The 17,406-nt window shown below is 36.3% G+C and overlaps 1 protein-coding gene across 3 annotated transcripts in view; it reads right to left on the bottom strand.

The window, feature by feature from the left end:
- The window catches only part of Plcb1 (phospholipase C beta 1), a 710,759-nt gene that overhangs the window by 120,485 nt on the left and 572,868 nt on the right, over window positions 1–17,406 (bottom strand). For all 3 annotated transcript variants that reach the window (XM_047539543.1, XM_047539544.1, XM_047539542.1), the window contains exons 24-25: window positions 3,053–3,185; window positions 1,183–1,236 (exon numbers count right to left, since the gene is read on the bottom strand). In XM_047539543.1, the coding sequence (XP_047395499.1) occupies window positions 1,183–1,236; window positions 3,053–3,185 (187 nt within the window). The remainder of the gene's footprint in view (window positions 1–1,182; window positions 1,237–3,052; window positions 3,186–17,406) is intronic.

Genomic DNA, 17,406 nt, shown 5'->3' with positions numbered 1-17,406 from the left:
ATTGAACTCCCTATTCTCCTGCCTCAGCAGCTGAAGTCACCTGGGATTACAGGTGTGTACCACCTAGCCCAGTACATTAATGTATTCTTAAAAAGCATCGGACACTTGTTGTATGCATCAATGTGGTACTGTTTTCTCTGAAACTAAGACTTGTAAGATATTTTGTTTGCTTTAATGCATTCCTCAAGTAATTTTCTATGCATATTGTGTGTATTTTTGTGAAATAAAATGCCCACAGAAAAGTACATCAATCATAAATACATAGCCTTGTGCATTTTCCTAAAGTTAACGTGCTTAAATAACCATCACCAAGGTGAAAATCAGAATATCACCAGCACTCCAGACACCCTCTTTGGGGTTCCTGACCTCACTAGGCTTAACCTAATTCTGGGTTATAATGGCATGAATGGGTTTTACCTGTCTTTGAATTTGTTGTAGATCAAACTGTGCTCTTTTGTGTCTGGCTTCTTGTTTTCTGCATTATGCTTATGAGTTTTAACCACATCAGCATCTGTGACTTTCTCATAACTGTATCCTATTCTACACTGTAAATATGCTACAATTTACTTATCTATCTTACTGTTTGATATTTGGGTTGTAGACATTTGGCTCTTCCCAGGTGCTCTTTCTTGTGAACATGTGTGTACACTGCTGTTGGGTCAAGTATTTTAAATATTTTTAGGACTCTACTACATATTGAAAATTGTATTGAAGAAAGTTTAAACTGATTCTAGGACCACTAGTTTATGTAAAACTAACCAAATATAAAATAATTTAAAACTGCATCATGGTTCTTAAATACTATGCATTTTCTGGTCACAAAAGAGTCACATTCTGCATATCTAAAATACTGTTAATTGTCGGCATTTTAGGAAGAAATGCATTACTGTTCACAGAGTCACACCCAATAGGAATCTATTCTTTGATTCTGAAATAGCTATCTTGTGGAAGTATATTTTAAAAGTATGCCACTAAGGTCCTATTTATCAACTATGGTTATTCCTCTGTGATTGCATCATATAATGTGCCCTATGTATCTGATTTTTTTTAAAGAAGAAATTTTAATGATATTATTTTTCAGAGAAAACGGTAAATATCTTTTTCTCTAAATACTTATGGTGTGTAATATTTAGCTACCAAATTTCATGGAGCTGCGGGGGGAGGGGGGTGGGCAGTATTTACCTGTTAAGACACTCTGAATAAGATCTTCTGTTTTGGCAGGTGCCTTGACAGAACCTGCAATAAAAAGGCAAAGTAAATAAACTTCTTACACTTCAAATTTTATTCTTCCTGCTAGGAGAAAAAAAAAATAGTGAATGAAAAATGTTGGTAGAAAATTATTTATACCAAAATTACTCTAAAGAAGTCTTCTTTTTGTATTTTTGAGACAAAACTAATTATATGTGTAATTATATAGCTGATTCATACACAGGGAGAGAAAAGACAACTCTCCACTTGGATTAAAATGACAAATTCAGTTTAGGTAATGCTAGTGCCACCTTTTGACCAAATCGGGAATGACACATGGTCTTTTAAAAATCAATGCAGCATTGCCTGCAATGCTGAGCATTTGCAGGCAAGAGCCATTCATGGATGTCAAAATCAGCTGCCAAAATTTAAGAACCAATGAGATATTTGCATAGTCTTGAAACATCGTCCCTCGGATATCAAAGAGGGGAAATCTTAACTTTCCAAGGAGAAAATACATTAACCAAGTGCTCCAAAATTGTGGCAGATGGAACATATCAGTATCACACCACTGATATGATGAACGGAGAAGGACACAGCATGACTTCTGTTATGTTCGTGCCCAGAAGTGCAGGAGTCAGTTTATTCAGGAGAAAATAGGCAGCCCAAATGGAGGGACATTTTACAAAAAATATTAGAATTCCTCAAGGCTATTAAAAACAGGAAGCACAGAGGGACTGCCATAGATTAAAGGAGACTAAGGAGACTTATAACTACAATGTGGGATCCCAACTTGGAATCTGGGACAGCTAAAGGACCTTAGGGGAAAGCAGCCAAAGTTCAAACAAGGTCTGCAGTTCAGTTCAGTGTATTGTGCTAGTGTTAATTTCCTGGTTTTGAAAGTTGCACCATGATCTTGCCACATGGTGACTTTGGGGAAAAGGGAGAGTTTTTGCCATGTATTCTGTGCCACTTAAAAAGTATTTTCTGTTCATCAAATTATTTGGAAATATCAAGTTTAAAAAGTCAAATCCTAGTACATGCTATCCTTCATCATGGTGACATACAAAGGAAGAACCCAACTGAAGCCTATCCTAGGAAGCTCACTTTCTATTACCAGAAATAGGACATTCATATGAGAAATGATTACATAAACCAGTGTAATATTAAAGGTCAAGTGAGCTACAGAGAAAACAAAGGCCTTTTTTTTTTTTTTTTTTTTTTTTTGGAGAAAGGAGACATGAGTATAATTTTGGTTGAAATATAAATGAAAACTATTGGGAACTATGTCTGTCCTGACATCAGTTTCCACTGGCTAAGTTGGTCCTCAGGAAGTACTGTTCCCCCTCAAAATTGCAGCCTATTCATCAGCACAAGGGGGATGATAATAGAATCTCCTGTGGAGGGCTGGTGTGAGGGTGAGATGAAATAATCCAAGTGAAGGGTTTAGCAGAGTGTGTAGCACATGGTAGACACTCAAGGGCACTGAAAAGCAAGCTGGAGTAAGAGGGAAAGGAGCTCTTGGCAGAGACTTAATGAAGTAGGACTAAGAATGTGCTTCTAAAGCAGAGTTGTTTATGAGTTGCTTGAAGAACTCTCCACAAACCCTGCCAGCAGATGGATCATAATCCACCACTAATAAAGACACAGGAAACCTGGGGGAGTTCTAAGTAGCCAGCAGAGCCTGGTGAGCACTTGAGCCCTCTTGCCATACATACATTCATCCATTCGCTCCTCTCTTAGATCTGTGCTATTTTCCTCACTTGAAATCACACAGCCAACTGAACCACGCTGCTCTCTGCAATAAGGGCACCAAAGCTCCACTCTTTCTCACCTGGTGCAGCTCTGCTTTGCTATCCCTTACCTGGAGCAGGTTGGCTGTGCAGAGCCTGGGAGGGTGGTTTGGGTGTCAGGGATGTAGTGTGATTCACCCCATTTTCTGCTGGGGTTGTCCTTGTTTCGCTTGGAGCCTCGGCTGGTGTTTCCCCAGGATCAGCCTGAAATCATAAGTAGCCTTTCATTTTCTACTCTTCCTATTGTACTTGCATTACCTTTCTAAACCTACAAGCCTATGTGTTTTCAACAACTCACTTGGAATCTGAAATACCTGATTTTAAACTGGAAAGAGAGATGAATGTATCAGAGTGTGGAGTCATGACTGTGACAGGTGGATGGAATTAAAGGCCTCCATTATTTAGACCCTTTTGTAGTGCCCTTCCTCACTGCTTCTGGACCTGACCCTGTGTTTTGCTTTCATCAAACATGACAGTAGTGCTTGGCTTGCCTCAGCAAGTTAGCAAGACCCTGAGGGATGTAGCGCAGTGGTAAAGCAGCCCAAGTTCCATCCCCAGTACTGCAAAACAAAAACACAAGAGAGTATCAAACTCTATGTAAGCAGAGGATCATAAAGACAGGTGTGATCTTCTCTGCTGTTTCTCAGACCTTCCCCACTGTAAGCAATCAGATAAAAGATGCTGTGTAGGGGACCTGAGTCACTCTGGCTGGCATGTCTGGTGCTTGCCAGTCCCAGCTCTCCACACACATATCAGAGAGTCAGCTAAGAAAAGCTGAGCCTGGTCCAGATCAGCAGAAGTGAACAAATGACTCTCCAAAAAAGGAGTAAGTAGTTCATAATGTAAGCCACTCACTTTGGGGATTGTTTGTTTTATGGAAATTACTAATTGATGTGGTGAATAAAAAAGAGCACAGATTTCAGAGCTAGACTTGTCTGGCTTCGAATCCTGGCCCTGCTGCTTCCTAGTGGTGATTAAGTGGATAAGTGAATTAAGTGATACTAGGCAAGTCACTTATTATTGGTGTCTCTGTTTCTATAGAGAAAGGATATACAAGTACTGGAGATCATATTATTATTTATCGTGCAAGGCTGTTTAGGGGATCAAATAGGTTAATATTTACAAAGTCCTTAGAATTCTTCATGACCCAGAGCAAATATGTGTGTGTTAAATAAATAAAACAAACATTTATGTTTATGCAACACCACCAATGGATGATAATAAAAGCATGAAAGCTTATGAAATCTCCATTCCACCTACTCCAGCAGCTGCTCCACCATACCCTATACAGAGTGAACATTTAATAAATGATTGCTGAATAAATTGTTATCCCGATAAAATAATTGCCTCAGTCATTACATACTATTCAGTGATGCTTTTCAATACCCTGAACACTGTGGCTCTTCATTAGAATTGCCTCCTGAGTTTATGGCAGGTTTTACTGACAATGAGGTTATTCTGATGTTCTACTTTGTAGTCCATTTATGAAATACCTTAGGAAATATATTTTCCAGATGGCATTAGAAGCTCAACATTGTGACATTTTGTCATATCATTACAGATAAGACTGTCATATGAAAATACTTTTATCAAAGGTAAGATAAAGGTGAAAATAGTGATGTTGATTGTCACAAGTGGTTTTTAATCCATCCACCAAAGCATCTTTAAAACATGAGTGCCAAAATGCTTTAAACAATGGCAAATTTACTCTATGTCAACACATAATCCCTGCCTATAAACCATGGACTATTCAGGTTGGAGGCATTGAGGTAAAAGAGATGGTCACTTTATTTAGTTACATCCATTAGGAAAATTCTCCCTAGAATCACGTGCCAAATGGAAGGATGCCAAATGTATTCGTTGGTCAGCAAGACATTGTAAACATGAGGCTACTTATCCAAATGCAGTATGTGGACTGTGTTTTCTTTGGCTCACCCAATGTTACCAAATTTTTCAGTGCAAGTTTTACATTTAAAAAATGGATTTCTTACTTCTTTTGAACAATCAGATTTGGCACCACTGGACCTATACACTCATACTGACTAGAACTGAATCATTTCTCCACCTTGTGGGATTATTTCCTCCTTTCTCACTTACGTTCTTGACCTGCCTGGCTCCTGTAGGCAACTGGGTTTGTGGATGACCCTGGAGAAGTGTGAAAAATAATAGATGCTTGGCAACAAAATTCATAAAAGAAATGCACTTGTGCTGCACAGATGGTCTGAAGCAAAAGGATCAACAGACAGAACACTGGGTCATTAGCAAAGTCAATTGCTAGCCTTGGTCTGTTGATTTCAACACAACAGGGTCAAAGCTTCCTAGCAACCCCCTCCCCCCAATGAAGGGGGTGTCCATGTTTACCACACTAGTTGCTTTGCCAGCAAAGAAGGAAGGTGTACTATCCCATGTGCATCTGAAGAAATGCTTAGTCAAGGGTCACACCTGGTAATGTCTCCAGACAGCATGGGCTGCACCCACACAGACCCAGGGGGCACTATTCACAATGTGTTTTCATAGGCAGTTGGTAAGCAAAGTGGATTAGATTTAACGTAGCACTGCCCAAAGCTGGAAAGAGATCTCCTACAAATGGGACAGTTGTTACTCAGTTTTAGCCTACTGCTACCCAGGTTTAGAGAAAAACTGGAAAATTGAATTCGTATGTGAACTCCCACTATTTCCAAGAGGCCAGACACATCTTCAGTCCATATTAGTCTGAAGCTGCCAATCTATACCCACTGTTCAAAGGAGCAGGGAATCCCGAGACTATCAGGTTAAGCAATGTATCCTTAGCTATCCTAAAGGGACAGGAGTGCTCTGGAAACTGCAAAGACAGTGAACCTGGAAGCAACCATTCACAGCTCACCGCTCCCCTTGTTCCCACCTGGCCAAACAAAGGTGGAGGGAAGAGGGCAGATAAGGAGGATATTAAATGCTGGACTGAGGAATTTGGGGGTCCTTGTGTAGTCGGAACTTTATAAAGGATTTCTTATGGTTTTTCTGGAGACAAACTTCATATGTTAGTTGAGTGAAAATCTATGATGGCAAATAACAGACTAATATTTGAAGAGTTTTGCTAAGGGCTGTGTATATAAATTTTAATTGACTACATTTACCTAATGGCAGTTGGTAATAAAAGCCATGGTAGATCAACATGTGCTAGATATTATTACGGGCACCAGTCCTATCTCAGACAGCTGGGTAAGCCACAATCTCAGCACCATTATAAAGCAAAGAAGTTGTTATCCAAAGTCTTTACTAAACACTTAATTAAAAGTCTTGTAATTTGCCAGAGGCAATACAGATGACCAGAGAACTGGTATTTGAATGTTTGCTGTCATCCGAATCCTAAATCTTTCAACTAGTAGTTCACTCTATAGTCTATGAGAATAGCAGCATAAGGAACCACAAGAATAACATAACTGAAAATATTGAAAATATATGTGAATTAGTAAAATAACATGTTCATATAAACATGAACATAATTCTCAAAGTGATTGCTCTGTTGCACTAAAAGAATCCATATATATAAAGTTAAAGTCAATAATATGATTAAACATAAGAGCTGAAAAACGAAAAAGCACCTATAGTAATGCAATACTATAACTTTTTGATATGATTAAAATGTAGAATAATTCTCAACATATGGACATATAAGAAGAAACATAAAAATAAAATTCCCTGTTCCACTCAAAAGAATCAGTAGAAATCAACACATGTGACTTTATTTCTCCCCAGGTTTTCCCAAATATTCACTTTTGTGAGGTTTAAATACACACAAAATCCTTTCATATGATAGTGGAAATTATGATAACAAAAGAACCAGAAGTGTGTTTTATTAATATCTGAAAGACTCTTAGGATCCAAATAAACACGGAAAGAAGGTTCAGAAAATGGGGCTTCAGTTTCCCTAACTAAATCTTGCATTTTAGGGTAGAAGAAAAAAAAAAAAAAAAAAAAAAAAAAAAAAAAAAGCACAGAATGAACCAAAGCAGAAGTGAGACCCTGCCCTCTAGTGACCAAATGAAATTATTACAAAATTATTGCAATGTTTTTCTTTAAAACATGGCAAAAATGGCTTTCTAAAAATAAAATTTTATAAAAATATTCTTAGTTTGAAAACTAACATGAGTGTCTTGAAAATATATGTAAATTAGTAAAATGATAACTGAAAGGCCATTTTTATAAGTTTTCTAGAAGGAAAAACATAATATGCTGATTTGTAAAGAATGTGCCATCCTGGGCACTGAACATTTCAATCTGATAATCAGACTGATGATATTGAGCATTTGGAGAATTTAATAGAGTGGTTAGCATGTTAAGTAAAGGGTCTCCCAAATAACAGATGTGCCACTGAGCTATTTCAGGTATTTGAGGATGCTGGCTTTGTCTGAGTCATCTGAAAGGTACAGTCCCTTCCACGTAACTAGTTAAGGTGATGGTACCTTAATCTGGTCACCAGCTGTTAAGGAACAAGCTCATTAGTTTTTTCCCCCCCAGAATGTTATAGATGAGACTTGTAATTTCATGATGCGGAAACCTAATTAGGACAGATGTGTACAGTGGCTGATTTTATTAGATTCAGAATTTCCCTCCAGAAAGATCTTCCCCAAATGTATGTACAATTTGTGCCTTACATTTTTGTTAGCTGAATAAAATGAAATAATATGTTCATCTTACATTTCAAAGAAATACAGGATTATTTCTTTTTTAAAAAGTTGTACCGATACATGTGTTCTCTAGTGTTTAGGAGTGAGGTATACTACCTGTTTGCAGTCTAATTTGAAATTCATTAAAACTAAGATGGACAAATAAATGGATAGAGGGTTATGCATGTGATAAGGGGAATGTATCAACACTTTAATTAGGAAATCTGAGTGGACAGATGGGTGTGCATTGTACAATTCTTTCAAAGTTTATGTATGTTCTCAAATTTTCATGATAAAATATGTGAAGAAAGACCCCTATATTTTGGAGAGTGTACATGATGAATTAGAAGTAAGGAGGTATTGGGAGGTATTGAACACAGGGGCACTTTCTCCGCTCAGCTACAACACCAATCTTTTTTTTTTTTTTTTTAAAGACAGGTTCTTGCTAATTTGCTGAGACTGGTCCCAGACTTGTAGTCCTCCTATCTCAGCCTCCCAGTAGCTGGGATTAAAGGCATATACCTGGCAGTTTTTAAAAGAAGTTTTGAATAAACACCCAAGAAGTAAAATAATTTTTTTGTTGTTTTTAAAATTAATTTCTGGCAAGTTCTTCTAGCAGTGATTGGAGCATGGCTGCAAATGATTCTTTTATTTTTGGTACCAGAGATGGAACCAGGAGTACTTAACTGCTGACCCACATCCCTAGCCCTTTTTAATATTTTGTTTAGAGACAGGGTCTTGCTAAGTTGCTTAGGGCCTTGCTAAGTTGCTGAGGCTGGCTATGAACCAGCAGTCCTTCTGTCTCAGACTCCTAAGCCGCTGGACTACAGGCATGTGCCACAGTGCCTGGCTTGCAAATGATTCTTAACCTAGCATGGCCATGTCATCATATAAAGAAATCATCAGCATGTACCTGTTGAACCATTATAACTAAAGTCCATATGTAGATTGTGAATTTTTACTAATGTTAGTTTCTTCCTTCAGATTATAAGGTCTATGAGAGCATCTCATAGTTCTCATCATTATATGTATGCATGTATATGTATATATAAATACGTACTCAGCTACCCAGCAAAGTGACTGGCACATAGTTGGGTTAAAGCAATATACTGAATGAATGAATAAAAGAATAAATCCACGTTTATTTTCCTGTTGGGGTACAAGCAGTAGATATGCTTTTAATGGCAAGGTCCAGAAACCAAGAACCAACTAAATATTATGCTAAAATATGAAAAATATTTTTACATGAATGAATAAATTAATGAACAAAAATAATGAAAACAATGTCTTTTTCTTTGAGTTAGAGAATATGCATTGGACTCAATTATACTAGGTTACTTAGAAAGCTATTGGAAGGTAGAAGACTGTAGCTCTGCTGATTATTTTACATAGGTGTTATATACAGTTGTCCCTTAATATGGGAATGGGATTGGGTCCAGGAACCCCTCAAACAGAAAAATCTAGGAAGACTCAAGTCCTTTATTTAAAAAATAAAATGGATGTAGTATTTGCTTATTACTTACACATATCCTCCTGCACACAGTAAATCATCTTTAGATTACTCATAATACCTAACACAATGAAGGTGCTATGTAAATAGCTGTTTTACTGCATTATTTAGGAAATAACAACTAGAAAAAAATCTGTACATGTTCAGTATAGTTCAACTTTTAAAATATTTTAAATTAGCAGTTGGTTGAATCCATGGAGGCAGGACCCACAGACACAGAGGGTTAACTGTAAAGGTCTGCCAACCTTGATACAATTTATAGAATCAGAAGGAATGGACTCTTTGCAGTTAGTAAGAAATCATGGATTCCTCTTCCAAAAGAAATCTTTCTGTCTAAGGAGAGGTCTAAAGAGAAAGTAGACCAACCAACTTTGACATTCATCTATTGAATCTGAATCAGTACTGTGTCAAAATGCCCAGATGATCTGAACATACATGATAATTGAGAAGTTCTACTTGGGAACAGAGTGAAAAATTACATCATTAGTCACATTTTTAAAAAAATACATGTGGGAATGGGTCTTGAAAATTAATTAATTTTACAAAGACTGTGATCAGTCATAGAACAACTTCCAGGCAATTATCAGGGAAGAGGGTTTCTACAGGAGCAATTCCAAGGTTCCTGGGACTAAGTAGGCACTTTAGAGTGGATGGAATTAATGGATTTCATCTGGGGAGAGTCATACTCTGGCAATAGACAGGGATAGGGAACCAAAGTAGTGATTGTCAGTGTGTGGTCCCTGGGCCAGCACCGCAACACAGAGAATTGTTGGAAAAGTAGGTTTTTGGATCCACTCCAGACCTATTGAATCAGAAACTCTGGAATGGGACCTATTAATCTGTGTTTTAAGAAGTCATCCAGGTGATTCTGATACATGCTCAAGTTTGAGAATCTTGCTACTCAAAATACGATCCATGAGCCAGCAGCACCAGCATCACCTGAAAGCTTGTAAGAAATGCAGACTTTTGTGGCCTCTGCCAGATCTATGGAACATGCATCTGTGCTGTAACAAGATGCCCAGGCCTACTGTAAGCACAATAAAAACTGAGAAGTTCTACTCTGGAGTAGAATGTAAACACTTATCATTTATTGAGAGTCATGATTTTATAATCCCTATGTTATTGAGTATGGCATGGATTACAATTTTCAAGTTTCTGAATTCATCCCTATTTTGGGAAGATGAACCCCCCCAAAATCTTTTATTATAATCTGTTGATATTTTTAAAAAATTATGAAGGAGATTTGTAAAAGCACTTGCATGGAACCAATCATTCACTCATTTCAATTCAAGTGAATTTATGGTATTCTCCATATATCTCATGTAAAAGATAAGATAGTTGTTCAATTTATTAGCCACTGATACTAGGCCAATCACTCTACCATTATGATAAGTCATTTCCTCTTCTAAAATGGGAATTGCTATGTTTGTTCTAGGTAGAACCCATTTTTATTGAGGGCATTCAATAAAAGTGCTTTGTCAATGCCAAAGTTGTACAGTATAGAAATGGAAGGGATGGTATCATTTTTTAAAGGTCATTTCCTAAAAAAGTAAACTTTCTCTTCTTACTTTATTGTTCAACTTAAAGTTCAAGGATATTTATAAACTATTTTTTCTATAAGTTGAGATTTTACAAACTCATTATTGGGGGAAGATGAATAGAGAAGGAAGAGTTTCATTTTAATGAGAATCCAGTATGAGAAGTAAACCTCACCCTTGAATTTAGTGCCAAGTTGTTAAACTGTGGACAAAGTGTCAAGCTTCTGTCTTGAAGAAATTAAGAGGTACCAAGACTTTATTCAGTCAAGCACTGTGAACTTCTGAGAGCACCACATTGAAATTCTTTTGCTGTTGGGCTATTTTACTAGTGAAATTCATGTCATTGTTCGAGTACTGTATCCCTTGGTGCCATACACTGAATTAGGAAATGTTTGCAAACTGTTCTAGATAAACTGGGATACATTTCACTTCACTCATAAAAACATAGGAAACTGACAATGTAAAAAGTAGATCTCTTGGAATAAAATAAATTTTAGTACTACAATGACTTTCCCTTTTCAACATTGATATTATGCTAAAAGCACACACACCTGAATGTGCATGATGAACACAGAATGATGTAGGGAATTCTTGTAATAGAAGAATTGGTCTTAAGGGCCAAGTGAGGCCTCGAACAGGTACTCTGTGGTAGATCACAATTTTCCCCGTGGAGGAAATGAATACTTGGTGAATGAATACCACTTTTGTAACTTGGAAGTACTGAAGAATCAGTCCTTACTAAAGGTTACCAGAAAATTACAACTTTGTTATGGAGGTAATGTGATATGGTGAGGTATAGATTCTTGTCACTCAGAGTGTGCTGCCAGACTGCCTGGGTTTCAATCTCAGTCCTTTTCCTTAATAATTGTGTGGCACTGGGTAGGGATTTAACGTCTCTGTGCCTAAGTTTCTTCATCTGGTAAATGAAAAGAGTAGTAACTAGGACATATAGATATCTTTTAAGCAAGGTGCTCAAATCTTTAATACTCCTACCTCGGTCTCCCAAGTTGCTGGGATTACAGGTGTGTGCCACTGTGCCTAGCTCAGTGAATGCTTTTTATGTTTATTTTTTTCTTCACTACTCTGACATGCTACACCTCATGTTCAGATATTGCAGTTTGACATTAATGTTGTTATGTAATACTTTCTCATCCATATATTGAATGTTTCTCTTTATATGTGTATTTTTTAAATAGGAAATAAGCTGGGTGAGGTGGTACATGCCTGTAATCCCAGCCACTTGGGAAATAGAGGCAGGAGGATCACAAGTTTAAGGCCATCCTGGGCAACACAGTTATACCTCTCTCAAAACAAAACAAAAGGCAGAAAATAAAAAAAAAGTCACTGATACTTCATTAGGCATTTCTGTGATTAAAGTATTTGAGTATGAAATTTTTAAAAAAATTGTAAAAGAAATATGTATAGAAAACATGCTAAAGGGCATATGGCAAAAATAATAGTATCTGAAGGTAACTGAGGGATTTTATCTTGTTTACTATGTTTATAAATTTTTTAAAATAATTTTTAATTTAAAGGAATAACTTTAGTAATTTAAATGAATAACTTATAAACAGTATAAAGGATTTGTTAGGATTCAGATGAGGTTCTTTTGTACAAATTTATAAATCTTTTCCTTTGAATTATGACTTATTTGAAAAATCATTTTAAGATCAAATAAATCCAGCAACTTAAATCTCTATTATTGCTTTGATTTCTAACAATTATTCATTTTATATATGAGTATTGTATAATTGAATATTAAAGTATATATGATATCTGACGAGTGTCTTGTCACATGATCAGAAGTAAATACCTATTGTTTGAACACTGGGAGAATAATTGAACTTTCCCACATATTTGTTTGAAAATTACCCTATGAGGATAACTGATTAGACTATTACAGTCTGGGAATACTTTACAGTACACTGAAGTCTGTTCAAATAGAAACACCCTTTAGAAGTGTCACGTTAAAAGGACCATACTGGGAAAGTCTTAACTGCTAAAATATTGCCTTCCAGGTCCTAGGCAGAATATCTTTTGAGAAAACCATAGGTACTTATTTTCAGTGGCCTCATTCAAACAAACTTACATTATTGCACAAGATAAAAGCCACACTGGTGTTCAAAAGCACAAAATGACTTTTCTTTCCCAATATTACAGGGTGAAGACAATTTTTTTTTTTTTTTTTTTTTTTTTTTTTTTAGTTTCAAAAATGAGGCCAGTTAAGGTTTAGACATTTCCAGGGGAAAAAACTCAAACGTTCTCTATGATACCAATATGGAATCTATGCAATTGAACACCTCTAAAATTATTTCTAAAATTGGAAAAGTACAAATATTCTTTAAGTTTAACCAGTTTTATACTTCTCTGAAAATTCCTTCTGATCACTTTACATAAAGGAGATACAAAAATAAGATTGACCTAAAACTCTACTTCTATAATTTTATGTCTCCTAGAACTCTGTTCTCATATAGCTTTTTGATAAGTGTAATCTCCTGCAAAAAGATGGCTTTCAAAGGACACCAATGTGAAAGAAGGTCTCTGTAATCTCAAAGGCCCTCCAACTCTTTCCCTTTAGAGTGACCTTTTTTCCCAATCATTAAAGAAACAGTCTGTCTGAGAGATCATCAACAAAAATATTTTATTATAGGACTTTCAACTTAATTGCTGTATTATAGCAGCTGAAATGTGTACGTGTCTGCAAATATTCTTTTAAATAAGTAATTACTCCTTGGAGACAACGGTTAACAAATAGGTAGTAGATGGTAATATATTGCTTCTAAACAGTGAAAATACAAATAATTTATTTGAGGATGCTTTCTTTCAACCTCTACTTAACTCTCTTTTTAATTTACTTTTTGGTACCAGGGAGATTGAACCCAGGGGGTGCTTAACCACTGAGCCACATTCCCAGTCCTTTTTATATTTCATTTATTTATTTTTTTTATTTTATTTATTTATTTTTTTATTGTATACAAATGGGATACATGTTGTTTCTCTATTTGTACATAGAGTCAAGGCATACCATTTGTGTAATCATGCGTTTACATAGGGCAATGATGTGTTTTTTTTTCCCCTCCCCCCCACCCCTCCCACCCCTCTTTTCCCTCTACACAGTCCTTCTTTCCTTCATTCTTACCGCTCTCCTTATCCCTAACCCTAAACCTAACCCTAAACCTAATGCTAACCCCTCCCACCCCCCATTATATGTCCTCATCCGCTTATCAGCGAGATCATTCGTCCTTTAGTTTTTTGAGATTGGCTTATCTCACTTAGCATGATATTCTCCAATTTCGACCATTTGCCTACAAATGCCATAATTTTATCATTCTTCATTGCGGAGTAATATTCCATTGTATATATATGCCACAGTTTCTTTATCCATTCATCAACTGAAGGGCATCTAGGTTGGTTCCACAATCTGGCTATGGTGAATTGAGCAGCAATGAACATTGATGTGGCTGTATCTCTGTAGTATGCTGATTTTAAGTCCTTTGGGTATAGGCCAAGGAGTGGGATAGCTGGGTCAAATGGTGTTTCCATTCCAAGCTTTCTGAGGAATCTCCACACTGCTTTCCAGAGTGGCTGCACTAATTTGTAACCCCACCAGCAATGTATGAGTGTTCCTTTTTCACCACATCCTCGCCAACACCTATTGTTGCTTGTATTCTTGATGATCGCCATTCTAATTGGGGTGAGATGAAATCTTAGGGTAGTTTTGATTTGCATTTCCCTTATTACTAGGGATGTTGAACATTTTTTCATATATCTGTTGATTACTTGTACATCTTCTTCTGTGAAGTGTCTGTTCATTTCCTTAGCCCATTTGTTGATTGGATTATTTGTATTCTTCGTGTAGAGTTTTTTGAGTTCTTTATAGATTCTGGAAATTAGCGCTCTATCTGAGGTATGGTTGGCAAAGATATTCTCCCACTCTGTAGGCTCTCTCTTCACATTTCTGATAGTTTCCTTTGCTGAGAGAAAGCTTTTAAGTTTGAATCTATCCCAGTTGTTGATTCTTGCTTTTATTTCTTGTGCTATGGGAGTCCTGTTAAGGAAGTCTGATCCTAAGCCAACAAGTTGAAGATTTGGACCTACTTTTTCTTCTATAAGATGCAGGGTCTCTGGTCTGATTCCGAGGTCCTTGATCCATTTTGAGTTGAGTTTTGTGTAGGGTGAGAGATAGGGGTTTAATTTCATTCTATTGCATATGGTTTTCCAGTTTTCCCAGCACCATTTGTTGAAGAGGCTATCTTTTCTCCATTGCATATTGTTGGAACCTTTGTCTAGTATGAGAAAATTGTATTTATTTGGGTTTGTGTCCATGTCCTCTATTCTGTACCATTGATCTACCTGTCTATTTTGGTACCAATACCATGCCGTTTTTGTTACTATTGCTTTGTAGTATAGTTGAAGATCTGGTATTGCAATACCCCCTGCTTCACTCTTGCTACTGAGGATTGCTTTAGCTATTCTAGGTTTTTTATTCTTCCAGATGAATTTCATAATTGCTTGCTCTATTTCTGCAAGGTACATCATTGGGATTTTAATTGGAATTGCATTGAACCTGTATAGCACTTTAGGTAGTATAGCCATTTTGACGATATTAATTCTGCCTATCCAGGAACATGGGAGATCTTTCCATCTTCTAAGGTTTTCTTGAATTTCTTTCTTTAGTGTTCTGTAGTTCTCATTGTAGAGGTCTTTCACCTCTTTTGTGAGATTGATTCCCAAGTATTTTATTTTTTTCGATGCTATTGTGAATGGGGTAGTTTTCCTAATTTCTCTTTCTGAAGATTCATCACTTATGTATAAAAATGCATTGGATTTATGAGCATTGATCTTGTAACCTGCTACTTTACTGAATTCACTTATGAGTTCTAAAAGTTTTCTGGTGGAATTTCCAGGTTCCTCTAAATATATAATCATGTCATCAGCGAACAGGGATAGTTTGAGTTCTTCTTTTCCTATTCGTATCCCTTTAATTTCTTTGGTTTGTCTGATTGCTCTGGCTAGAGTCTCAAGGACGATGTTGAATAGAAGCGGTGAAAGAGGGCATCCCTGCCTTGTTCCAGTTTTTAGGGGGAACGCTTTCAGTTTTTCACCATTTAGAATGATATTAGCCATGGGCTTAGCGTAGATCACCTTTATAATGTTTAGGAATGTTCCCACTACCCCAATTTTTTCTAGTGTTTTGAGCATGAAGGGATGCTGTATTTTATCAAATGCTTTTTCTGCATCTATTGAAATAATCATGTGATTCTTAACTTTAAGTCTGTTGATATGGTGAATGACATTTATTGATTTCCGAATGTTGAACCAACCTTGCATCCCTGGGATAAAACCCACTTGATCGTGGTGCACTATCTTTTTAATATATATTTGTATGCGATTTGCTAAAATTTTGTTGAGAACTTTTGCATCGATGTTCATTAAGGATATTGGTCTGAAATTTTCTTTCCTCGATGTGTCTCTGTCTGGTTTAGGTATCAGGGTGATATTGGCTTCATAGAACGAGTTTGGTAGGGTTCCCTCCTCTTCTATTTCATGGAATAGTTTGAGGAGTATTGGAATGAGCTCTTCTTTAAAGGTTTTGTAGAACTCGGCTGAGAACCCATCTGGTCCTGGACTTTTCTTTGTTGGTAGGCTTTTGATGACCTCTTCTATTTCATTGCTTGAAATTGGTTTATTTAAGTTGTGTATGTCCTCCTCGTTCAGTTTAGGTAGTTCATATGTCTCTAGAAATTTGTTGATGTCTTCGAGGTTTTCTGTTTTGTTGGAGTATAGATTTTCAAAATAGCTTCTAATTATGTTTTGTATTTCACTCGTGTCTGTTGTGATGTTTCCTTGTTCATTCCGAATTTTAGTAATTTGAGTTTTCTCCCTCTTTCTCTTTGTTAGTGTGGCTAAGGGTTTATCAATTTTATTTATTTTTTCAAAGAACCAACTATTTATTTTGTTAATTTTTCCAATTGTTTCTTTTGTTTCGATTTCGTTGATTTCAGCTCTGATTTTAACTATTTCCTGTCTTCTACTACTTTTGGTATTGGTCTGCTCTTCTTTTTCTAGTGCTTTGAGCTGTAGTGTTAAGTCGTTTATTTGTTGATTTCTACTTCTTTTGTTGAATGCACCCCATGAAATAAATCTTCCTCTAAGTACTGCTTTCATAGTGTCCCAGAGATTTTGATATGATGTGTCTTTGTTCTCGTTTACTTCTAAGAATTTTTTAAATTTCCCTCCTGATGTCTTCTGTTATCCATTCATCATATAATAGTGTATTATTTAGTCTCCAGGTATTGGAGAAGTTTCTGTTTTTTATTCTGTCATTTATTTCTAATTTCAATCCATTATGATCTGATAGAGTACAAGGTAGTATCTCTATCTTCTTGTATTTGCTAACAGTAGCTTTGTGGCATAAAATATGGTCTATTTTAGAGAAGGATCCATGTGCTGTTGAGAAGAAAGTGTATTCGTTCTTTGTTGGATGGTATATTCTATATATGTCTGTTAAGTCTAACATGCTGATTGTGTTGTTGAGATCTATAGTTTCTTTATTCAATTTTTGTTTGGATGATCTATCCAGTGGTGAGAGAGGTGTGTTAAAATCGCCTAGTATTATTGTGTTGTGGTCTATTTGATTTCTGTAATTGAGAAGGATTTGTTTGACGTACGTGGATGAGCCAATGTTCGGGGCATAGATATTTATGATTGTTATGTCTTGCTGATTTATG

This window comes from Sciurus carolinensis, chromosome 2 (assembly GCF_902686445.1).
Source record: "Sciurus carolinensis chromosome 2, mSciCar1.2, whole genome shotgun sequence".
Lineage (NCBI taxonomy): Eukaryota > Metazoa > Chordata > Mammalia > Rodentia > Sciuridae > Sciurus > Sciurus carolinensis.
Note: the sequence above shows the minus strand (reverse complement) of the source record. Positions and strands in the feature narration are given on the sequence as shown.